This window comes from Tauraco erythrolophus, chromosome 12 (assembly GCF_009769465.1).
Source record: "Tauraco erythrolophus isolate bTauEry1 chromosome 12, bTauEry1.pri, whole genome shotgun sequence".
NCBI classification, from domain to species: Eukaryota; Metazoa; Chordata; class Aves; order Musophagiformes; family Musophagidae; genus Tauraco; species Tauraco erythrolophus.
The window spans coordinates 4,531,870-4,556,136 of record NC_141476.1 but is presented as its reverse complement, the minus strand read 5'-3'; the positions used below and the strand labels follow the sequence as shown (position 1 = coordinate 4,556,136).

Here is a 24,267-nt window from a genome sequence, read left to right as displayed (position 1 = left end):
ATGGTGGGAGCGATGCTGGGCATCAGCCCCATAGCCCTACTCCAGTGCAGCGCAACATCTTGTGGGCACTGCACTGCACAGCAGTCCCTGGAGCTGAAACCAGCCATGCTCACTTCGCCCAACTCCAGCTCAAGTTCACTTCCAGCACTACCTCCGTGAGGGACACGTGAGGCTCCGCTTTCCCTGCTGTCCCCGTGCCAAGTTTGGTGCCTCGATTCTTTGCACAGCTTATACCCCAGCTCTATGAGGCAACCAGAATACAGGGCAACCTGTTCCAGTGCCTCAGCACCCTCAGAGTGAAGAATTTCTTCCCTATATCCAATCTAAATCTGCCCTCATCTTCCCAGCACTGCACACCCGCACAGGCGGCGATCTTCGCGGGCCGTGGAAATCCAAGGCGGCTTTGAGTAACGCGATGTGCCGGCAGCTACGATCCCGGCGCCCCGCCGCGCCCTTCCTCCTACAGCGAGGAACCGCTGCTTGGCGGCTGCGTTATTAGGTAAGAAGGATTTTTCCGCGATCCCGTTCCTTTGCCGGCGAACCGTCTCCCAGAGGTTCCGCAGCGACCGGGCGAGTGCTGCAGAGCCCGGCGCGCCCCGTCCCGCTGCCGGGAGCCCTTTGCGCCGGGGCGGCTACTCCAGAGAGTACGGTAGGGCGCGCCCCGCCCCCGCTGCCGGGCGCCGGGCCGGGGCTGGGCGGCCACGTCCCCGCGCCGCGCCGCGGCGGGAGCGGGCGATGCCGGCGGCGGAGCGCTGAGGGGCGGGCGGGCCCCGACGCCCCCCGCGCCATGCGGCTGTCCTGCAAGGTGGCGGCGGCGCTGCTGTGCCTCGGCAGCCTGCTGCTGCTCTACCTGCTGGCGGGCAGCGCCGCCGCGCCCCCGCGCCCGCCGCCCGCGCCCTCCGCGCCCGCCCCGCCGCTCGCCCGCCGCCAGCCGCGCCTCAGCCGCAGCCCGCCGCGGAGGAGCCCCGCCGGGGGCAAACTCGCCAGCGCCAGGTAACGGCGGCGGCTCCGCCTCCGCGCTCCCGGAGCTGACCCGGCCCACGCGTGACCGTCCGGCGCCCCGCGCGCGATCGCCCCCGGTCCCCCGCCGGCGGCGGGGAGCCCGCCCGGCCGCTCCTGCCCAGCTCCGGCCCGGCCGCTGGAGACCGCCCGCTGCCAGGCGTGCCGTCCCCACGCGTGTCCGCCCTCCCGCCCCGCCGGTCCCCTTTGCCGTGGCCGCTCGCTGGTGTCTCTTTGCCGCCAGGTCCGTCGGGCACTTTTCTTTCCCGGATCTTTCGTCCCTCTGCCCTGTGGGTGCCCGGTGGTTAAAAACCCGTGTGGGAACAGCTCGGACTTTGGAAACATGAACTTTTTCCTGCGTGTTTTCACTCGGGAGCGCGGTTGCCAGGGATGACACGAAGGCGCGTGGAGGTGTTACCTGCGCCTCTGGTCCCCGCGTCTGAGCGGGCAGTACTTCCACTGCGTGCCCGGGCGAAGGCGGGCTCGGAAATAGCTGCTTTTCCGTTAGTTTTGGCCTTGTTTTGGAGGCTGACGTGGGGAATGTGGTGCTCGCTGGCAGGAGGCTGAGGAGCTGCTGTCAGCCTTGGGAGCGACGCTCCTGCGGAGTTTTCACCAACTGCAGGGAGAAGGGAAGGTGGCTGGCTGTTTCTAGGTGGTACCACCGGGTTCCAAACCGACAGGCAGCGTTGGATTTTAAGTACTTGAGCTTTTTGTTTTGAGTGCTTTTTAGATGTAAATTAATTTAGCAGAACTTTAAAATAAAGAGTTTGAAATCGTGGTGTGCTGTGTTTCCTCTTTCAGTACCTTACTGGCAGAATACTTTTTAAAAAACTGTAATTACTTCAGAAAAAGATGCAGGCCTGCGTGCTTTGGGTGGGTGGAGGACTGTTTTCTCCTTTGCATTCCAACTATATTATGGTCAGTGTGACCTCATATATCTAATTAACTTGGTATGCCTTTGTGTCTTTGATTCATGATTTCACAGAGATGTTCTGAATGAAAGACTGTTCCTGTTTTTTCAGCTCTTACTCCTTAACTTATTAAAGCAGTTGGTTTCTTACCAGCATTGTTACCCTTCTGAATGCAAGAGATGTTTACCGTGGCTGAGAATGGATCACGGACGGAATTCAAATGCATGTATTAGAGCAGGATTATTTCCACTAGCAACTGTACCTCCTGAAGTCATTTTTCTTTAAGGCATATCTCAGCGATTATCATGGAAATCGAGAAGAACACTGAAGGAAGGAGCCCAGAGAGTATGAAACTGCTAGAGAGTGTAAACAACTGTGCCATTTCAATGCGCTTTTCAGTGAGCATCTTCTTGTTCAAAAATTTGGCATTATCAAACTCTTCTATTATTTATTGACTTTGCAAATATTTTTTACAAGGTCTGCAACACAACAACAGAAAAAGAGAGGAATACTGTATTTAAACCATAGCTTTTCTTCTTTTTTTTTTTTTCTTGGTTTGTTTGGAGGTTTTTTGGTGGACTTTGGTGGTTGTTTTTTTTTCTCCTTCATGCTGGCGGGCATGATCCTGCACCATTGGCACCAGCGGGAGTTTGTGTAATTGAGAAGCATAATTCAGTAGGCCCAGTTCTGCCCCTTGCTGAAAGATTCTGTACTGTGTTAGTTACTGCTAAAATAGAAATTGTTTAAGTGAAGGTGTCCAGAAAAATAAATTTTTAGGGGAGTAACATAACATGGTCCAAGTTGAGGAGATGCCTTCTTGGAAAGGCAGCAGTGTCCACTAATGGGTGCTGTTCTGGAAAGAATCACATCCATGCTAGCACGGTGAAGGTATCAAGTGGGGGAATCTGCTTGGCTTAAAAAGCCTGATCCAATATACACTGAAAGCAGTGTGAGGCTGTTTCCAGGGGGCTCGAGTTTCAAGTGGAAGCAACAGAAAATAAGTTAACTAGTTACTAACCTCAGGAGTGAGCATTCCCGTGGATTTAAGAGGCTTTGCTCATACATGTGCTTATAGTGAAGCACACCCAATGTGACTTGCTGAATCAGGGTTGTCACTGCCTAGTCATTCCTATAATCACTGTTTTAGTTACTCTTTATGAGCAAAGGAAGATACTTTATTTGATATGAGATCATATATGAGCTAACTGGTGCTTTCAGCATAATAAAAAATCTGATTATGTGTAAGATCTTGTGATCCGATCATAGTGTATGTGTTTATATGTAGACTGCATGACTGGTTCAAATAACGTTGGTGAAGTTTTGTCTATGTGAATGTAAAAAGTTGGTTTGATTCAGTTTTGCCAAGTTGGTTTGTGTAATTTCATCAGAAGAATGCAGGTTTTGGTCTGAACTGAGACAGTCAAAGGCGTTATGTAGGATGTGCATTTGCTTTGTAACAGTCAGTCATGCTGCAGGCAGGGTGAATTGTAGTTTAACTGGCATTTTGTAGTCCCGCTTTCGGTAGTCACATGAGAATAATGTGACTACTGAGATTTTGGTTTTAATTTTTAAGAAGTGCAGGTTTCTTCTAGTGTAAGTAGCCGTACATGATAAAAGCTTAACTTAGTTACATGTCATTAGCTGGCTGGGAGAGTTGGGGCTGTTCAGCCTAGAGAAGAGAAGGCTCTGGGGTGATCTTACTGCAGCCTTCCAGTACCTAAAGGGGCTACAGGAAAGCCGGAGAGGGACTTTTTACAAGGGCATGTAGTGACAGGACAAGGGGCAAAGGCTTTAAACTGAAAGAGGGGAGATTCAGATTGGATATAAGGAAAAAATTCTCTCTCTGAGGATGGTGAGGCACTGGAACAGGTTGCCTGGAGAAGTTGTGGCTGCCCAATCCCTGGAAGTGTTCAAGGCCAGGTTGGATGAGGCTTTGGGCAACCTGGTGTAGTGGAGGATGTCCCTGCCCATGGCAGGGGGGTTGGAACTAGATGATCTTTGAGGTCCCTTCCAACCCAAACCATTCTGTGATTCTATAGAGAACATGTTCATGTGTCCTGCTTTGGTCATTAGATGATTTTGGCCAATCTAGATGAGCATTGCATTTAAGATTCTGGTTAGCTTTGAAAACTGATTTTTGGTGGTGATTTTACTGATCCTTCTTCTTGACAGTAGCAAGTCCTATGCTTCAGTAAGACTTTTTTCATATGAGGAATTATAAGTGTGTGCCAAACCGATGTGTGTGAAGTATCAGAAACCAAAAGGGTTATTTTACATTTGAAGGGCAGATGTGACCACACTTTCTGTTAGACCAGTGTGGCAAGGCTTGGGAAGTGAACCTTTGCCAGCACATTTAGTTCCCTGGAAGTAAGTGTTCCAAAGCAAAACATCTCTTATATGGCAACCGTCAAGATACTTTTTCATTCTTTGCAGCCCGTGTGCACACGCGTGCAAGCGTGGCTGGAGTTTTGATAGCCTGTAATAAGGTGCTGAAGGCCCACATACCTCATGCTTGTCTAACAAAGAGCCCACTGGATAAAAGAAGCTACAAACATCCCTTCTGTTTTTCAGTGGTTTTTCCCTTTTAGCTGTAGAAGGAGAGAAGGAGGTTGAAACGTCAACAATTTTTTGTTTGTCAGCAGCTACAGTCAGTTTTGTGCAACTGCATTGAAGTGAGAGAACTTTATTTAAAACATTAAGAGCCTTTCTAATTTATATTTTAAAGTGCGCGAGAGAAATGTGTTTTATATAATGGAGCTGCTGTTGGGACATTGACTCAGTGCTGACTGTCAGGAAAGGAGTCTATTTAGTGAATCACCAGTTTTGATATATTGCCTAAATCTAACCTTGTTTGTGCTGCAAGAGTAAATGAGATCATAATACAAAGAAGGTTTCAAAAACAAACAACTATATTGCATTTTGTAAGAATCTGCATGCATTATCTTTCTCCTAGGAATAAATTTGAGAGCTTGAATAGATTAGCAGGCTCTGTAATGAGATGGGAATGCATTATTTTGAATGGGTCTGGATTGATTTGGACAGGTTTTGGGTTAATTATGTTTGAGACCCTTTGGCTGTGACTAATAAGTAGATTGCATGTAATCTACACTTTAAGACCTAGAAATGTACACTATTGTGCTTGAGCACTGAGGCTGCTTCTTTTGCAATGCCAATACCCATGCCTGTCAGAAAAAAATGTATGCAGTAAATAAAATACCGTTGAGCAACTGGATAGGAGCTGGTCTATATTGTTGGAAGGCCTTTGCTACAAACGTTTTATCGTGCTATGACTGACCAGGTCTGTCTTCAGCTGTCTCATAGGGATGTTCTGCAAGTACTTTGTGATGCTTTCTGTAGTCCTTAATCTCAGGCAACAGTGCTTAATTTTAAAGCCATATAGTAATATAATAGGAGAGCAGGAGGAAAGGGAGAGCAGGAAGCAATATTCTCCAAACAGATGGGTAAAACAGGGAACAGAGCAAAGAGTTGGACATAATGTTGTATTAGTCAGATTTATAATATATCAACAAACTGCATTTATGCACTGAAATTAGAAGAAGGATTATCAAGGCAACAAAGACCTTTACTTGTTCTCGTCAAACACATTAAACGTTAAGGCTCAGGTCACTGTATTGTTTTAGATGCATTTAAACATTGAATTTGGGTCATAAAATCCAATTATAGACTCCATCCGTAACCAGTGAGTTGGATGATGAATGAATGGATGTATGTCTAAATGTTAGGAAGAATAGGCTAATAATAATAGTAATTGTCGTACTCTGTGGATCTGTGTGCTTTTTAATGTGCTTGTGAGTTGTGTGAGGTAGGTAACTATTACTACTGTAACAGCTGTTCCCATTTTACAAGTAGGACAACTGAAGAATTAATGACTCACCCAAAGCTTTGCAGGGGCTGACTTACTGAAATAGAGCCAAAAACAATGCTCACTTAGCGTTCAACTAGGATCAGAGTACTTCTCTGTGTCAAAAGCCTGTTAGTGACTTAGAATGTATCGCTAGGTTATCAACCTTTCTTGCTTGCCAGCTGTTTTGTATTCTATGTAACAAATTTTATCCTTTGTACAATTACCACAGTGCTAAGGTACTCCATCCTTTAAAACAAACAATGCATCTTTCATCTATTCCGTTCATTGTATTGTCTAGGAACAGACAATAAGTGTTCAAGGCCAGGTTGGATGAGGCTTTGGGCAACCTGGTGTAGTGGAAGGTGTCCCTGCCCATGGCAGGGGGGTTGGAACTAGGTGATCTTTGAGGTCCCTTCCAACCCAAACTGTTCTATGATTCTATAACATCTGAGCAGGTAGCGTTTCCAAAAACTCGTAGCTTCACAGTGTGTTTGCATCAATCACTGGTAACTACACCATAAACAAACATTTGTAATTAGAGGAGATAAACTGTATTGAATCAGGATTCAGTGTGTACCTTAGATGAAACCTCAGCTTCAAGAAGGCCTTTCATTAAGCAGTAAGTCTGTTTGAATGAGAGGGGTCCTGGTGCCCAGCCTGACCTGCCCCTGGTAGAAATGAAGTAGCTGCTCTGCTGCTACGAGCTGAGTTCTAACCTCCAGATCCTCTCTTGACAACAGATGGTGGAGGCCCTCTTATCTTCAAGAGGGGATCCAGAGAAGCCAGCATAGCCATTTTTTCTGTGTAAAGCAGAAGCATCCTAGATGCTGTTGGTCAAACTGGAACTGTTCTGGTTTGAAGACATTGGCTGTATCCTGCAGATCTTTAAGGAATATCGGAATATCCTTTCATCCTAATGATTTTTCTCCCCATCCCTTCCCTTCCTCGCTGTGCTGTATGTCTGTGCTGGGTTTACATGACGAGATTTTGGCAGCACGGGACAGGCTGCAGAAATGGCTCCTGTAAGTAGCTGTGAAAAGCTTCTCCAGCTCCAAAACCAGTTGGACCAAACTCTGTCCAGGTCAGACCCCCTATCCCCTCAGGCCAGGGCTGAACCAATCAGTGCCTCTATGAATGCCATATTTAAAGCAGGGGACAAGGGAGCCTGACCTGGGGCTGGACTCACACTGAAGAGAGGTGGAGACACGGGCAGAGACACGGGCAGCTGCCCGCGCTGGGCCACTGCTACCCAACCGGAGATGGTCGCAGTGGTGCAGCTTGGAGAGCTCCGAAGCGTCCTGCTCCTGGGGTGCCTGCTGGGTGAAGTTCATCCTGCTGGGACTGCCGAGGTTCATCGGCCCTGGCATGGCTGCAGGGAGGGAGGACCAAGACCTGAGAGAAATGACTACGCACACACCAAGGAGAGTGAAGGTGGAGCAGGAGGAGGTGTGCTGGAGCTGAGGTTCCCGTGCAGCCTGTGGTGAGATGGCAACAGCCCCCCTGTCACCTGCGGAGATGAATGGTGGAGCAGAGATCCACCTGCAGCTCTTGGAGAAGCCCATGCTGGAGCAGAGATGCCTGTGCCTGAAGGAGGTTGTAGAGAATGGTCTCCGTGAGCTGCTGGAGGCTGATGACGAGGCGCAGAGGCATCTGAAGCCCATGGAGAACCCCACACCAGAGCGGGTGGTAGCTCCCTAAGTAGCCGTGACTCTGTGGGGAAGAAGCCCATGCTGGAGCGATCTGATGGGTCAGGATTGCATCCTGAGGGAAGGACTCATGGTGGAGAAGTCTGTGGACGGTCCAGTGAGGAGGGGATTCACTGGGCAGGGGAAAAGACTGTAAGGAATCCTCCTTCTTTCAGAAAGGAGCAGTGTGACAGCTGACCTGCAGCCCCCCATTCCCACGTTTAAGATCTTTCTTGTTACCCTCTCTGAATGAGCCCTTAACGAATTAAATTGATTTGGCCTCTAGCCGAGTCTGTTTTGCCTAGGGCCATGGTCGGTGGGTGCTCCCTCCCTGTTTTTATCTCGACCCTCAGGCCTTTTGTTACCTTTTTCTCCTCTCCTGCCACCGAGGGGGAGGAAGGGGCGAGTGACCCAGAGTGGCTGAGCTGCCGGCTGGGCTGAACCGCGACAACGTGTAAGCAGAAGAGGGAAGGGGAGTAGGGATGTTCTTTGCTGTAATCTGCTCCTTCGCCTTCCTGGCAGTTTGACTTCACCTTTACACCTGCCTCTTTTCAGACTTCTGAATAATAATAGCAATTTTGTGAAGGCCAAGCTGAAATTGCTGTTAAATGCATCCTGCTATGGCTCTCTTTTATCTCCCTTTCCACCTCACCTTTGTTCTCACAGTCCTCTTGGTTTCCTTATTTACTTACAAAAAAGATGCAAAATATGGTGCCTCAATGTTCTTCTGTACCTCGTGGCTACTTTCCTCATTAACTGTTGCCCTCAGTGTCCCACACTGCTACTGAGGGAGTTCAAATACTGCCTTGCGCTGCTTTTCTCAGGAATTTTTGTTCCTGCTTAGGCCGTTGCAGGCTCCTGAACCCCTTCAAGCCCAGGCCTTCGGACTCGTAACTCCTTGTCTCCAAGGCTCAGCTTTTTCTTTTTCCTCCGCTCTCTGGGGCTGGGAGGGTGTCTGTTGGCAGGCGGGATGTCTCGTTCATCCGTAGCTGCCGTGGGCATACGGGGCATTCTGCTTTCATCGGGGGTTGCTTTTGCTGAGTCTGCTCGTTGGAAGTGCTTGTCTACATACACTGGATTTTTCACTAGGAAATAGCTGCGCAATGGAGAGTTCACTGTGGCTAAAATTCGCAAAGAAAAGCTTAGTGCTTTGGTGTTGGGTTTTAAAATGTTGCAATAAAAGCTTAGAGTTTAGTTCCTCTCCTAGTGAATTCCAGTGCCACAAGCTATATCAAAGCAGTTCTCATCCTGCATATGGCTTGATTTAGAGACTCAATTAAGAGGAAACATTAAAGAGATAGGGAGAAGGGGGAAAAGGGGATCTGTGTGAGCAGCTAATTATTCACTTCAATAATTCAGTGGTTTTTACACTAATAGGTTGGAAAGTAAATACCACTTCACATAGATGTAGTATTCCATTATTTATACACTGATGAAATTGGGGTTTAATTAAGACTAAAGCCTGAGACTTTAAACCCTTAATGAAACATGTTGCTTTGTATAGTGAGTAAAGTACCATTGGCTGGTGTTCCTTGACACAGAAGTGGATTGCTCTCGTGTAGAACGCTGCTGTTAAACAGAGCAGAATTTTAATGTCTGGGAAAAGATACCGACAGCTTTATTAACTGTCATTTTTCTCTTTGTTTAGAGCTTTTGTTTCTAGTATTAGCTTTACTGATTAATCGTATGTACGTAATTGTGCATGTGAGAAGAGGCAGGGATTGATCTGGTAGTGATCTATGATGAGCCTTTTGAACTCTCCTGTTATGATTACGATGCTTGTGATTTAGTTGCTTTGTCAGCACACATCCATCTAATGGAGCACAAACACGATCCGTGTTGGAATGTGACTACAATAGGCTGGAAGCATTCCTGGAGGATGTGATTCTACCTCCGTGCTGATGGGGGGGGAAACACAAAATCAAAAGGTCGTATTTTCAAAATGTCTTCAAGTCCCCAGAAGGAACCTGATTTTTCTGGATATCAAGTACCTTCAGTGTGCCTTTCACATCTAGATTCCTCTACAGTCTAGGCAAAATTTATTGAAAGCCTGCACAGATGGGTGCTAAGTGAGAAACCCATAGTTTGGCCCTTGACTGCTTGTGAAATATAGTCTGATTGATCTGGGACACAGGAATGTGTTTGTTTTTAAAAATCTCTATTTTAGCAAAATCTCGAGGATTCCATCGGGTGAAATGGAGAGCAGTCCTTTGAAACTCTGCCAGTACCTTCAGGCCAGGATTAAGGCATGCATTTCTAACAGCAAAATTAATTAACTGTTAGGATAATTTACATATGGATGGAGTGGATTTCTTTTTCATGCAAGGGCTGGATGTCTTCTTTCAGTCTAGCCAAAAGTTATGGGCCTTGTAATGAAATTACTGGATGTAGTTCTGTAATCTGCATTGTGTTAGAAAGTTGGCTAGGTAGTAATAAATCCCTTCTGGCTTCATAACCTCTAAGCTGGAAAAAAAGCTATCAGTTGCACAGAGCAAGTTGTTGTCTGGTTTGAGGTGCTTTTGAATTTGTTTCAACTATGTATGTAGTGCAGTGATTTATGCAAATCAGAAATGTAGGAATCACCAGAAAATTTCTGAAAATAGCCTGTTTCTTTGTGTTTAATTTTAACATTCTTGATTTGTACTGTTGACAAAAATGAGCATGCCACTTGTGTGTTCTGTGGATATCTAATCAGAAAAAAACTCGGGATTCTCCTCGTGTTTACCTCGGTGTTTTTATATGACTATTTATGAATTTTCAGGAAGCCTGGAGAACAGAAACATTCAAAAGAGTCTTCATCTTCGCAATGCATGCATCTGGCAGTTGTGGCATGTGGGGACCGTCTGGAAGAGACACTAATCATGCTGAAATCAGCAGTTCTCTTTAGCAACAGGAGGCTCTGCTTTCACATTTTTGCTGAGGATTCACTTAAGCCTGAATTTGAGAAGAAGGTGGGTTTCTTTGTAATTTGGTAGGTAAATAAATGAGTTAGTTACAAGTCACAAATCTCTGAGAGAAGTTACATTGACATCAAGAAGTGGCAACTACACACTTATTTTACTGTATGCAGTTTATAAATTTCTTTATGCATGCATAATTTTTGTTAAAAAGCTATGTAACATGCATTGTCTAATTCCTCCCCCCGTGTCTTCCAGTTAAAGGAATGGCCTTCCTCATACACCAAGAAGTTTGAACACAACATTTACCCAATAACCTTCTCAGTCGGAAACGCTCAGGAATGGAAAAAGTTATTCAAACCATGTGCTGCCCAGCGCCTTTTTCTTCCGGTAAGGCACCTGGATTTCTGAGTAGGTGGCTTCAGGAAAAGGTTAATTCCACAGAAAGGAAGCTTTGCTGGTGTAGTATTAAAACCGTTTTCAGGCTGAAACATCTGCTTAAAGATATTTTAGTCTGTGCTTTAGCCACTTAAAAAAACAAAACAGAAATCCAGCCTCGCTTTTTCTCCTGCTAACAAAGGATGTGTGTTTCTTATTTGTCTCTAGTTCCATTAGCCCCTCGGACTCTTAAGACTCAGTGCAAGAGCTCTTTCAGGGTAGATGCTGCATGCCTTCCATAAATAACATTCTTTGCAGTGTGCAGTCATCACATCCTCTTTACCCACTACCTCCCTTTCCGTATGTTAGCCCTTAGACTGATGCTTTCAGAAATCCTTTTTCCTTGAGTTTTATTTCTTTATCCAAGACTGTCAAATTTGCCCTTAAGGTAGTAATTCCAGTGTGCTCAAAGTGAGATTTCATGCAAAAGCCCTGTGTATCCTGAGATCTTCAAGTTCACTGAATATTTGTGTCCTTTACTGTGTAATACTTAGTGTCATAAACTTGGAAAATATTTAAGATTGCTGAAGAGAAAGATGATGTTGATAACAATTCTGCATATGCAGAAATATCAGAAATTGAAAGAACTTTTGCATAAAGTGATTTCTATGGAATTGAGAACGTCTGTCAGAAATATCTTGCGCATTGGTGTTGATTGGGGTGACTCCAATGAAGTGACATGCTGTTCACATGATCCAGATTTCTTCATTGCTGTCTTATGAGAAATGGGAGATACAAAGGAATCTTTACTTTCTCAGATGGAAACAATCAGGAGACAGCTGCACGTCCAGATACGTTGACTATGAATACATGTGTGAGAAAATATGTGCTGTCAGCAGTTCTGTTTATCTGCCATTTAGGGGTGGACTATCAAATGTACAAAGGCCAGATGGGCTGAAAGCAACTCCAGCTTCAGCAGGGATCCGCTCTTCCCTGAGTAAATATTTATATCACCTGGAAAATAATCCCTCAGCGTAAGCTTGTTCAATACAGATTGTAAGGATTTACTCAAATGGGGTTGTTCTCGCTGGGTAAACACAATTATCTGTTTTTCCTATTTCTGTCTTATTTTTTGTCATTTTGGTAGACTCTCATCACAGAAGCGGTTTCTCTTTTATTTGTCAGCACCCTTCTGATGACAGGAAAGGGTTGTGTGTTCATGCTGACTCCTTGAGGCTGGGCAGTGGTTTTTTGGTTCCTTTTTTGTCACTCACGTGTTGCCCAAGTTCTCCAGTACCTTCTCGTAAGGAATATTAGCTGGTTGCATGTTATTTTGGCAAAACCAGGAGGCAGCCGGAGCTGTAAATGTTTGTTTCTCTTGGGGCAATTGCAAAATGTTGTGTGTGGTCAAGCCAAGAGGTTTATGGCTTTGAACGGGAAGGGTTGTCCAAGAGATGTTGCAGCTGACACTAGATTGATGCAGATACGGTAAAGAAAACAAGTTGTAGTAATAGCTGAGGTGGCAAGTGTCCAGTTGGGCTTCTGGTACTCAAGTTTGCAGCCTGGCAGAACCTTAAGCTGTTTCTGGGTAATTTCAGCCCCCGTTATTTTTATCAGTGCTTGATAACTAGGTTCTGATATCCCCTTTGAATGAGACAACACTGTAGAAATCCAGCCTGCACAGAGCAGGAGCAGAGGATTTCTAGTGTTATTGTTGAGAGAACTATTTTGATTTGTATTTTAAATAAATATCAGCAGGATGTCAGTATCCTTTTTTTCTTATCCTTCCCTGTTCTAAGCGTTTTCTTCTGCAGCGGCATAAAACGTGACTGGATTTAGGGGGGACCCCAGGAGAGCAATAGTTGAGTTTATCAGCTGTTTAGCCCTCAGTTGTGCAAATTGTCTTGCTCCTGATAATGCTAAGCCCGAGTGGAATGTGAGTCTTTGATTCACAAGTGCCTCTCCTGCCAAAGAAATCTTTCTCTTGCAGCACCAGCAGGCGTGTGAAAGTGGACAGGACGGTATGAGGAATGTGTTAAGGAAAAATCGTGTAAGAATCACTGATAAAACCAGAGCTACGGGATGTGATCCTACAGCTTGTAGTAGTAAACAGTTTTGTCCTGGACAACAGGTTGATGTTCACATTCCCAACTTGTTGAATCTACTTGAGTCACTAAAATACTAAGGAAGATCATACAGCATCCTGCATTTTGTAGAGGCATTCTGTGACATCTGATCACGTTTGCCACTTGTATGCAGGGAAAGTAGACTGAGCCTCCGTGTAATCTCACAAGCCTAAATCTCTTGCTGCGGTCTACTACAATGAAACCATCAATGGGATTTGCAGGGGCAGAATAAGAAAGATGAACACAAAATGAAACTTTACAAATAAACTGGGAGGGTAATGCTCTCAGCAATCAGTTGGTGCCGTTTTGTAATACATGGATGTTGAGACACCAGGTGAAAAACTGTCTTCTGTCTCTCCGTTGCTGTTTTGAAGCTACCAAACCAGCCAGCTGAAGTATCATGAAATGCCTAAGGGATTTTTGGATGATTTTAGTTCTAATAGTAACTAACATTTAGAACCCTTCTCAGAACATTTAATCTACTTAAGAGCTTTTAAGGTAGATTAGCAATATCCCTGTATTACAGCTGTCCTCTTGAGTACGCTGAAGTATCCAACACAGTGGATCAGTGGCAGCACTGGGAATAGATGCCAGGGCCATATCTAGACAAAAGTCTCTGCCAGTGTTGTAACTTGCGTTAATTGCTTACTACAATAAAGTTTAGACACTCAGCTTCGTGACACTGCCCCATTAGCGTCAAAATTTGTGATTCGCCCCTGATTTTGGATGCAGCTCTGATGAAACTTCAGTGCTAGCTGTTGCAAAGCGTTGGGTAGCACAGCTTCGCAATACACCAATACGTGTTTACGCAGCAGCGTGTTATTACTTGCCAACCTTGCTAACACACAGAGAATCTATGGAGACAGAAGTTGTGAAATCAAATTACAGATAATTGAGTATTTAAGTGAAGCGTCAGGCTAAATATAGCCGGTTCTTTGCAGAACTTTTTGACAGGTTTACTAAGAATACTCAATATAGCTGCAAAAAAATCACGCTTCTTTTAAGCTGTAGAATGAGGAGGAAGACAAACACAGCCAAGCCATATTCCTGACCGCTCGTGTCAGAAATCCCAGTCTGTCAGGTACGTCTGCATGGTTTGTGCTGGCGAGCATGAAGTCAGACCACCAGATGTAGTCCTGCATCGCGTATGCTCCAGGTCAGACGTGTCATTTTGAGCCTGCAGTCGTGTCCCTCGGGTCAGCCCTCCTGGCAGGCTCGGTTCAGGCAGAGCAACCTGCAGCGAGGTCTCTTGCACCACGAGCTGCCTTGTGGTACTCGGCTGCTTTTGACGGTGAAAATCAGCAGAGGGGAAAATACATCATCTCCTTTTGTGTGCTTTTGAATAAGCAAAAGCTAAAGATTGTTTTAAGGGCTGTGTAAAGCATAAAATATTTTTTCAAAAACTCTATTTAGTTTGGTAACAGAGCTACCTGAAAGCTATGGGACGCTGGGAATGCTGGAATTATTTAAATGAAGCTTACCTCGGTGTAACTCTGTGGAAATCCCAGGAGCTATGCAAGGAACTCTTATGGCTGCGATTTCCGAAGTTGAATTCCCCTTCCCCAGGTGAAGTTAAATGCACAGCCAGAAGGGATGTGATCGATGCTAACTGACATGCACAGGTTTTAAATAAGTCTTCACATGTGAAAGAAAAAAGTGTGAACTGCTTCAAGGAAGTAGCACAGCTTTTCTTTCAGCCTGTTAGGTGTCACTGCAGGGCAGCACCTTGGACACAGGGGAGGGAAGAACCAGAAAGGAGAGCGTGTCTATCCCGAACGGAGTGACACAAGGCGGAAAGCGTGGGGTCAAATGCTGGTAGGCACCCACTTCACAAAAACTGGAATGCCTCCTGAAGTATAGGAAATTTATGTGTGTGTCTAAGATTGCTGAAAGAAGTTTCTGTTGGAAGAAGCAGCCCCCAGGCTGTCACTTATGCTGGAGAGGAGTGTCTGTATGCACCCCTTAAACTTCCCCGTAACCCTCTGCTGGAAAATGCCTGGACTTGTCTCTCTGCCAGGGCACCCTTTGAAAAAAACTTCGATAGTCTACAGCGTGCTGTGGATCCCTCAGGCAAAGTGTAATGGCTTCAGCCCTGTCTGTATTCATGCGTTATCTCCTGTCTCAGACTAAATTTTGGGATGATTTCTTAAAAATTATTTTTATATTTTGATTTTATATGACTTCATATAGTAGGTCCCTATGAATTAGAGCTTCTAGGTGCTACAGAATAACATACAATATCCAGGATGTCCTTAAGCTGAAAAACCTTTTCTTCTTTTCAACTGTCTGTCTTCTATTGATTTTTTTCTTAAAGAAGCTGTCTTTTTTCCCCCCCTTTTTTTTTTTTTAGTGTTGCACTCTAGGATACTTAACGTTTGCAGATATTTGCCTCTGAGCTCTTAGTGTGTTATTGAACTACTTATGTCGCTCGTTTATTGATACCTCCACATGCTGTTTTGTGTATTTTGTGGAAATATGGTGTATTGCTACCATTCCATCTAGCAGGATGGTCTGGATTTTGATGGACTTGTTTACATGGTTAAACATGTATAACTTGTTTTAAATCTAATCTAATTTTTTTCCCCCTACTTGTTCAAAACCTTAGTGTTCACTTCTTTCACAGGTGATCTTGAGTCGTAATACCTTCCAATTTATGTAGGATTTGATTTCTTTAGAAGAATTTCTTAACTTACTTGCATAGGAGAGCCTGTTATTAGTATCATTGCAATTGGATGAGAGAGTGGTCGTTCTGTTCCATGACATGATGAAAATGCGGATGTCATCTATCTGGACTTCTGTAAGGCCTTGGCGCAATCCCTCACAACGTCCTTCTCTCTCAATTGGAGGGATAAGGATTTGATGAGTGGACTGCTCAGTGGGTGAGAAGTTGGTTGAATGGTTGCATCCAGTGGTCGGCTCAATGTCCAGATGAAGATCGGTGACAAGTGGTGTCCCTCAGGGGTCCATATTGGGACCAGTACTGTTTAATATCTTCATCAATGATATAGTGGGATCGAGTGCACCCTCAGCAAGTTTGCAGGTGACACCAAGCTGAGTGGTGTGGTTGACACGCTGGAGGGACGGGATGCCATCTAGAGGGACAAGCTCAAGAGGTGGGCCTGTGTGAACCTCATGAGGTTCAACAAGGCCAAGTGCAAGGTCCTGCACTGGGGTCTGGGTAACCTCTGGTATCAACTCAGGCTGATGGATGCAGAGAAGGACTTGGGGGTACTGGTGGATGAAAAGATGGACATGAGCTGGAAATGTGCGTTCGCAGCCCAGAAAGCCAACTGTGTCCAGGGCTGCATCAAAAGAAGCGTGGCCAGCAGGTCGAGGGAGGGGATTCTGTGTCTCTGCTCTGCTCTGGTGGGACCCCACCTGCAGTTCTGCATTTGGCTCTCGAGTCCTCAGCACAGGACAGACATGGAGCTATTAGAGTGGGTCCAGAAAAGGACCACGAAGATGATCTGACGGCTGGAGCACCTCTCCTATGAAGAGAGGTTGAGAGAGTTGGGGCTGTTCAGCCTGAAGAAGAGAAGGGTCCAGAGAGACCTTCCAGCAGCCTTCCAGTACTTAAAGGAGGCTTATAAGAAAGATGAGGGCAGATTTTTTAGCAGGGCCTGTTGCAATAGGACAAGGACTGATGATTTTAAACTAAAAGAGGGTAGATGTAGACGAGATATAAGGAAGAAATTTTTTACAATGAGGGTGGTGAAAGACTGGCACAGGTTGCCCAGAGAGGTGGTAGATGCCCCATCCCTGGAAACATTCAGGGTCAAGTTGGATGGGGCTCTGAGCAACCTGCTTTAGTTGAAGATGTCCCTACTTATTGCAGGGGCCTTGGGCTAGATGACCTTCAAAGGTCCCTTCCAACCCAAACTAGTCCATGATTCTATGATAATCAATAGGCTTTTGGATTTGCTTTTCAAACAAACAAAGAAAGAGAGAGAAATAGGACTTTTGGCTGAGACCAAAGTAAGAAAATTTCAGTCCTTGAGGAATTTTTGGACAGTTTTAGCAAATAACGAAGACCAACAAAAATGCAGTTGGAACTGGTGGCTGACTTTAGCTAATGGTACTTATTAATCAACAACCAACCTTACAAATAGCTGGTGCAAACATCAGGGGGGTTTCTTGGACTGTTGAAGCACTCTATAATTTACCTTCCTAAAATGATGGGCCTGCAAGGATTTGGATAGCCACAAGGGGGAACATTGTTAACAAGAATAGTTTAAATATCCTGGATTTATTTTGCAGTTTACACCCTTCTGACTTGACTAACTTTCCTGTGGTTATTCCTGATACAGAGTCCGATAACAGAGATCAGCATCTGACCCGATAAGTTTTAATATGACATTTTTATTTACTGGGCAAATTTTGTTCTTCAGGAGGATGCATATACGTTTTTGTGATGGATAGAGTTTTCTTAATGAATGTGAAACTTTTGTATAAATACTGAATGCAAATCTCGTAGGAGCACAAGGTGCTAACAGGAAAAAAAGTCATTGGAAAGTCATAAGGAAACACGATACCAAATGGAGATGAAAAGTTTTCTGTTTTGCTATCTCACCCCTTCTGTCTATGGAGGAAGCTGTACATTCCATCAAGGTGTGTGCTAGCCCATCCAACTGCAGAATCAAGATCCAAATTAGCTTTTATGACTGATTGGGAAAGCATCTTTCATACACAGAGTAGCAGATGAATAATATACTGTATAGTAAATCATTCTCTCTAGTAATCCTTTCAGAATCTTCACTATACGGTGTGCAAAAATTACCTGTTTTCTACAAATGGTTAAATTTTTTTTGGTATAATACCACTTACAGATCTTTAGAAGAACTAACAAATCTATATAAATATACATTCTTTGCGTTTTATTTCTGAACTGATACTAAATAGACCTTGCAGGGGTTTTTTTGAGAGCTTAGTGTGTTTCTGTGTGGATTTTTTTCGATTTCTACTTGGTGGATTTCATGTGAAGGTTAGAATCCAGCCTCTGTGATCTGGAAGCTGTTCTGCTGTGCACCTGCTGTTGAAAAAAAAACAACGAAACAAACAACAAGCCGATAAGCTGGTAGCTATTGTTCCTGTGTGTAATTACATTTAGCTGATAAATCAATAACCTCTTTCAGTTGTTACCAGTTTAAAATAAAAGCACTTTTTCCCGATAATCTTCCTTTTTGTTGTCTATCTGTTTCTTTTTCGGTTCTTCCTCTCCTCTCTGTGCACACCTAAAAGGTCATTTTAAAGGATGTGGATTCTCTCCTTTATGTGGACACGGATGTTCTCTTCCTGAGGCCCATCGATGACATCTGGCACGTCCTGAAAGAGTTCAACTCAACGCAGCTAGCTGCTATGGCCCCGGAACATGAAATCCCAAAGATTGGCTGGTACAGTCGATTTGCGCGTCACCCTTATTACGGAGCAACTGGAGTCAATTCTGGAGTGATGCTGATGAATTTAACACGGATACGCAGCACTCACTTCAAGGTAAGGAGAAATAACAGCTGTTGCAGGAACAAATTATTTATGTGGTTTTAACGTCTCATAAAACTTAGTATGAAATGATATAAACTTTGTAATATAAAGAATCTGAAAAATAGAGAATATGTATTTGGATACTGAAAGCAATTATAGTGAAAACGATTATTAAAACAAAGAAAACTTCCTAAAGAGGCTGGAGCACTGAGAACTTGCAGATGAAGCAGTCTGTTAGCAGTAGGAAAAACGGCTTCTTCAACACTTCGTTTCCCCTGGAAAGATACACGAAAGAATTGTTTTTCAAATGGGGCAGCTTGATATAAATATCCAGACAAATTGGTAATATTTTACATCTGCTGTAAACAGGATTTTGGATCCTGCTGCAGATCAAGTGACTGCCATGAATTGATATAAATGGGAAGGGAACTTTTTCTCTAACATCTCCCCTCCTTTGTAAAAGGCCTGACTTGCAGAATCTGTTCATTTCGTTGAGCACATACTCTCTGATCTCTTTAAAAACTTTATTTACCCCAAGTGGTCTTGTTCCTCAGTCAAAGCCAGGGTTTCCTATACCATTACAGGAACAGCTTGAATAAAAAAAGCCCTTGCTCTTAATAACATAATTCCCAGGGAAGATAATTTTTAGTTTGCGTTTTTCCTCACTTTTACACCTCAGTTTTCACCTTGTCACTGCATTTTTGCATTTTTCCACTTTTTCTCCCCTCTGTTGCTCAGAATAGGAAGATTGTGAATAGCAGGAGCTGACATCACAGCTGGACCCAGGAGACCCTGCTTTCCTGTTTAGAAAATAAGAGCACAGTCAGCTCTGCTGTTCCAACCCTATCCAGGTCTAACACTTTCTGGCGATCCTTCATTTCTCGTCTAGGTGTCTGATGTGGCTTAGCAGACTTACAAATATGTGGGTGCCACGCTCTGCGTCATAGATGGCATCTGTTCATGGTATTCACCCATTGCTTGTGTTTTTCTGCCCTGCAGAACAGCATGATGCCGAGTGGTTTGACTTGGGAGGAGATGTTATATCCATTATACCAAAAGTACAAAAATTACATTACGTGGGGAGACCAGGATTTACTAAATATTATTTTTTACTTTAACCCAGGTAAGTAATGATTCTTGGAGTTGTGATTATCTGTGTTAAGAAAATCTCTTGAAGTTGAAAAATTAAAAGAAAAAGAAAAAAGTGCTATTTGTTATTTATGACGTGAATAATGTCCTCTGGCACAAAGTTAATGTGTGAGTGTACCTAGGAGTTACAACCTGTGAAAATACTTCTGCAAGTGGTGCAGGCAGTGGGACTCGGGCTTGGTTCCATTGAATATGTCCATCTGTTTGCTGGAGATTCTGAGAAAATAAGGAAGTATAACATTAATGATCAAATGCAGGAATGTAGTTCAAGTTCCATATATGCTTAACAGCAGCACTGGGCCAGGGCCTGGCTGAAAAATATTTTTGTTTCACATCTTTATCTGAATGGGAGATTGTCAAACTTTCTTCAAAGCTACGCTGTATGTTTCTGGAATTCAGTTGCATTCTGCTATCTATGCAGATGAGTAACAAAGCTGATAGAAGCAGAAAACGGACACAGCCATTGAAGCATCTCCTCTGAAACTGCTGCCCTCCCTCCTTTCACTGCCTCACGAAAAGTTTCTTTTTGAGAAAGGTGCTTCCAGCCTCTCAGCTGAATGATCCAGCCTCAGTGGGCACCAGGACGTTTCATCCGTATTCTGCAGCTTAGATTTGTGCCCATTCGAGTCTTTTGCTAGTCTCTAGCAATATTCTGCTTGCTCTGGGACTACAAAGAGCTGTGGAGGGCTTCAAATCTCTCAAAACCTTGTTCTCGGAGAACAGGTGACGTAACCCACCTGTCCTAGCTTGACCAGTACGTGTGTACTTGTCAGCCCGGCAAAATGTCACCTCTGGTTCCTGCCTGTCGCTCTTGCACAATGCCTCCATAAACAATTTGTAACGTTTTTGGTTTATCCTTCGTTTCCTCTTGAATCGTAGGCATATTCTTAGGAGTGTGTATTCCCAAGGAACTGGCAAGTTCACGCATCTTTATTTTAAAAGGGTCTGGCTGTTTCCACAAGTGCTGAGGCAGTTTCTGGAAATGCAGCCCCTTGTGAGTATTTTGCTCTGGTCACACAGAAATTACTTCAGGCACTTCCAAAAGCAGTGACATCTGAGAAATGCAAGGATTTCAAAATTGTAGCAGAGTGCGTGTTTCCCAAAGAAGCCGAGAACCTTATTTCATGCTTCGGAATATGCTGAGTATCCATTCTTTCTTGCTTTTCCTTGCTTCCCATGTGACCTCGTATTCCCTCAAGTGATCTTAAGAACAGAATAAGTTTGGATTTGTCTTTATTTATTCTGTTCCCCTTTCTTTTTCTCGAAGGAGTCATAGGGTAGGTAATTGGATATACCCAAATCCAGGCAAATAAAAGGAGAGAGCAAAAGCAAGGCAATAAACTCACATCTGTTTACTGCAGACACATGTCAAACGTCAGTGGCCCCGGCACACCATGTATTACCCTCAATCCTAGGGAAAAAACAAAGTGGAAGAAATCTTCATAATGAAATCATAAATTAATTTCCAAAGAGAAATGAATGTTATGGGAATGGAGTCTACTGGAGGAAGAAAAGATGAAGCCAGATTAATTGTAAAGTCTGCTGCTAACTTAAGTGTGGAGGAAAAAAACAAAGACTGCAAAAATATTTTAATTTTGTGATGAGAGTATTCTCTATCAAATCCACATGTTGAGACTTTTCTGTCTTTTTCTCGTAACTGGTAAATAATTTTTTACGAATTACGTAATACCAGACTGCACAAGAAAAGAACAGAACTGGATACAATGAAACCGGAAAACTAGACTTTCCTGAGGTTTTAAACTGCTGGATTGTTGAGACTGGCCTGGGGAGAAAGCAGTCAAGACTGCTGCAGGTGGCTTTTTGTAGATGCAGTGTGTTGGCTTAAAAACACGCAGAACTGTGTTGCCTGGGGCCCGAAGAGATGCACCCTTTTTCCCATCTCCGAAGGCTGTTCTGATGGTTGATGGAGCTGAAGGCTCACAGGGCAGCCAGAGTTTGTCTGGCTGTGACAGCAAAAAACGTGCAAAAGCGTCACGGTGAGGAGAAGATCAAGAATACGCAGGTGACACATACAAAAGCTAATGAGCACCTGGTGACATCTTCTCCCCATAGTGACCTGGTGATGAGCTGTACTTGCAAACATCTGTTCAGGGCTACCAAAAGGATCCCCGTTAACTGCAGCAGGGATTGGATCGTGCATAACAGCTCTTCCTGCCCTTTCAGCAACACTGGGGAGCAGTTCTGAATGTCTGAGAGGTCGGACTGAGTGGAAACCGCTTACAGTCTACCCTTTACCCTTGTGTCTGCTGCTAGAGAGGGCTTGAGAATGTTTCAGGAACTTTTTCTCCTACTTCTTCAAGAACCACAAGGACCAGCTGCAGGCTTCCTGGGAAACGAAGAAAGGCCAAGTGAAGAATTCAGGCTTCCGTGCTTGTGATATGACCTGCTGGCATCTTGCAGTGGTTCGTTGTGCTCCATTTCTGGGGAAAAAGGTCACAGGGTGACCTGATCATAGGTCTGATTTATTATAAGCATATTGCAAATACCGTGGGTCCCTGGTGGAAGTTTTTTAAAAAACAAGAATCAGTGGGAGAAAGGAGGTTACAAGGCTTTTTGAGAAGTTAGGCTCATCTTTAAATAACCTGGACCTATGAAATTAATGGATGACAACTCGTAGAAGGACTGTGCATAAAATACAGTACCCCTTACACTCTGCTGTGTCTCAGTGTCACAAATGGTCATAGCTGCAACGAAAGGTTCAGCAGCAAACACTGGACATGCTTTGCGAACTTTCCCGTGCTGTGTCCAGAAGGATTCAGGATTTTGCATAATCCTCACTGCTGTGTGTGTTTCCCTAGTAATTTCTGTAACTCCAGAAACTTCGTACTAGGGCAGAAGCCCCCCGGTAGTGCCACCTGGTGCGTACTCTCTGGGTTTGGTTCTGTGGCTTTCAGCTTTGTGGAATGCTCTCCTGGTTTGTGTGTGTGGCCAGTCGCTGTGTGGCCCTCTCTCTCTGTTACTTCAGGTCTAACACTGCTGAGGTGTTTCCAGTCATCCCCAGAGGAAAGGAAGCTGCTACGTTTAGTTGCTGCTTGGGATATTTGCAAAAAGAAGTAACTGATTTTTTTCCTGATCATCAGTCCCAGATTTTTCACGGAAACATGGTTTAATTTGGTGTAACTCTTGTTTGAGGTGTCTTTTATCTTTTTCTTTTTTTTTCCTCCCCTGACCAACGCTGGCAGAGTGTCTCTATGTGTTTCCATGTCAGTGGAACTACCGGCCTGATCACTGCATGTACGGCAGCAACTGCAAAGGTGCAGAAGAAGAAGGTGTCTCTATTCTGCATGGAAATAGAGGTGTCTACCATGACGACAAGCAGCCTACGTTCAAGGCACTCTATGAAGTGATACGTGATGTAAGTCTTCTATCTTGATGGAGGCAGTCCTTTTATTTCCATGTGGATTTCTGCTCTGAGCAGGTCACTCAGGTTGCTGTTCCAGCAGATTGGGCTGAGCATCCTTGTGCTTTATGTAAACCCATCAGACACAAAATAACAAGGTTGCTTTGTCCTCTCCTGTCTTATTGCATGCGGGTATTTGAGATGATTTAAATGATCCTCCTTTGTGTTATTGTAACTTCTAATCAAAAAGGCTGATAAATTGCTTTTCCGTAATACTGGAGGTGGGAAAAAGTGTTTGAATGGAGTTCTTCCTGCTGATACTGGTACTGCAGCTCTGGCCCATAAATCCCAGTGAAAGCTTGTCCTCCCTGAGCACCTAGAGCCTCTGGGCACAGGGAAGGCAGAAGCTTGCATCCAGACACAGGTCGATATTTCCACTTTAAATGTTGTATGTGTACACCTCCCCTCTCTAAAATACCTGTTTTGTTACGGGATCCCTATGTAAATCTCCTTTAAATACAGAGTCTGGAAACGCAGTTTCTGGGAAGTTGGCTGTCTCAGGTAGTACGCCCAGACGCACTTTCCCGAAAGCAAGCACTCCCAAGCCCACCAGTGGCTGAAGCTGGCAGGCTTTGATGACGCTCTGGGAAGGCGAGGGACAAGTCATCGCCTACCTGTATAAGGTTTTCTCTTACAGAAGCTTCTACAATGCCATTTTGTAACTAGTGAAAACTAATAATTCTTTCTTCTTTTCCTTTAGTTTCCATTTGAAGACAATCTCTTCCAGTCTTTGTACTACCCTCTGCAGTCTAAGTTTCTGGATACAGTGCACACTTTATGTGGGAGAATTCCACAAGTATTTTTGAAGCAAATTGAGAAAACTATGAAGAAGGTGTATGAAAATCGTGTCATTGTCTACTTGGGGGCCAACCACCGATACTAAATGCAGCCATACTTTTACACAAAGCTTTTAATTCTTGCACCCCATCACATAAAGCATATAAACAAAGAGTATGAACTCCTTTTACTGAAACTCAGAATTTAAATATTTTCCTTATCAAACTTCCTAATAACCCCTGAACTTACAAAAACAGAGGAGATCCTAGAAGTCTACATAAACTGTCCTTTCTTAGGCCTTTTGTTCTCTTCCTACGTTTACTCTTGGTTGCAACAGGGAGAGTTGATGATTCTCACTTTCGTTTGATGAGTTTAGTTTGCTTATTTGTTTAAGTACAGCTGTAATCACTGTAACTTTTTTTGAAGTTGTGCAAAAGCTTGTACTGATCTTAGGCTTGACAAAGGAGTTACGGTTTCAACTATGTAACGTACAGGGAATATAACTCTTGAAATGATAGGGCAAGTATTCTTGACTGTCATGAGAATGCTGAGTTATGGAAACGATCACTCGTGTGATAGGA

General features: G+C 44.2%; 1 protein-coding gene across 1 annotated transcript; it reads left to right on the top strand.

The window, feature by feature from the left end:
- Positions 1-787: 787 nt before the first annotated feature.
- Positions 788-23,792, top strand: GXYLT2 (glucoside xylosyltransferase 2). Its single transcript, XM_086619085.1, has 7 exons — positions 788-993; positions 10,222-10,411; positions 10,616-10,747; positions 18,100-18,351; positions 19,339-19,462; positions 22,692-22,864; positions 23,610-23,792. Exons 1-7 carry the CDS (start codon positions 788-790, stop codon positions 23,790-23,792), a joined length of 1,260 nt encoding a protein of 419 aa, XP_086475211.1.
- The last annotated feature ends 475 nt before the right edge of the window (positions 23,793-24,267 follow it).

Coding starts and splice junctions, on each gene's coding strand:
- GXYLT2 (XM_086619085.1), top strand. CDS start 788: ATGCGGCTGTCCTGCAAGGTGGCGGCGGCGCTGCTGTGCCTCGGCAGC. Junction 994..10,221: donor GGCAAACTCGCCAGCGCCAG/GTAACGGCGGCG, acceptor ATGAATTTTCAG/GAAGCCTGGAGAACAGAAAC. Junction 22,865..23,609: donor TCTATGAAGTGATACGTGAT/GTAAGTCTTCTA, acceptor CTTTTCCTTTAG/TTTCCATTTGAAGACAATCT.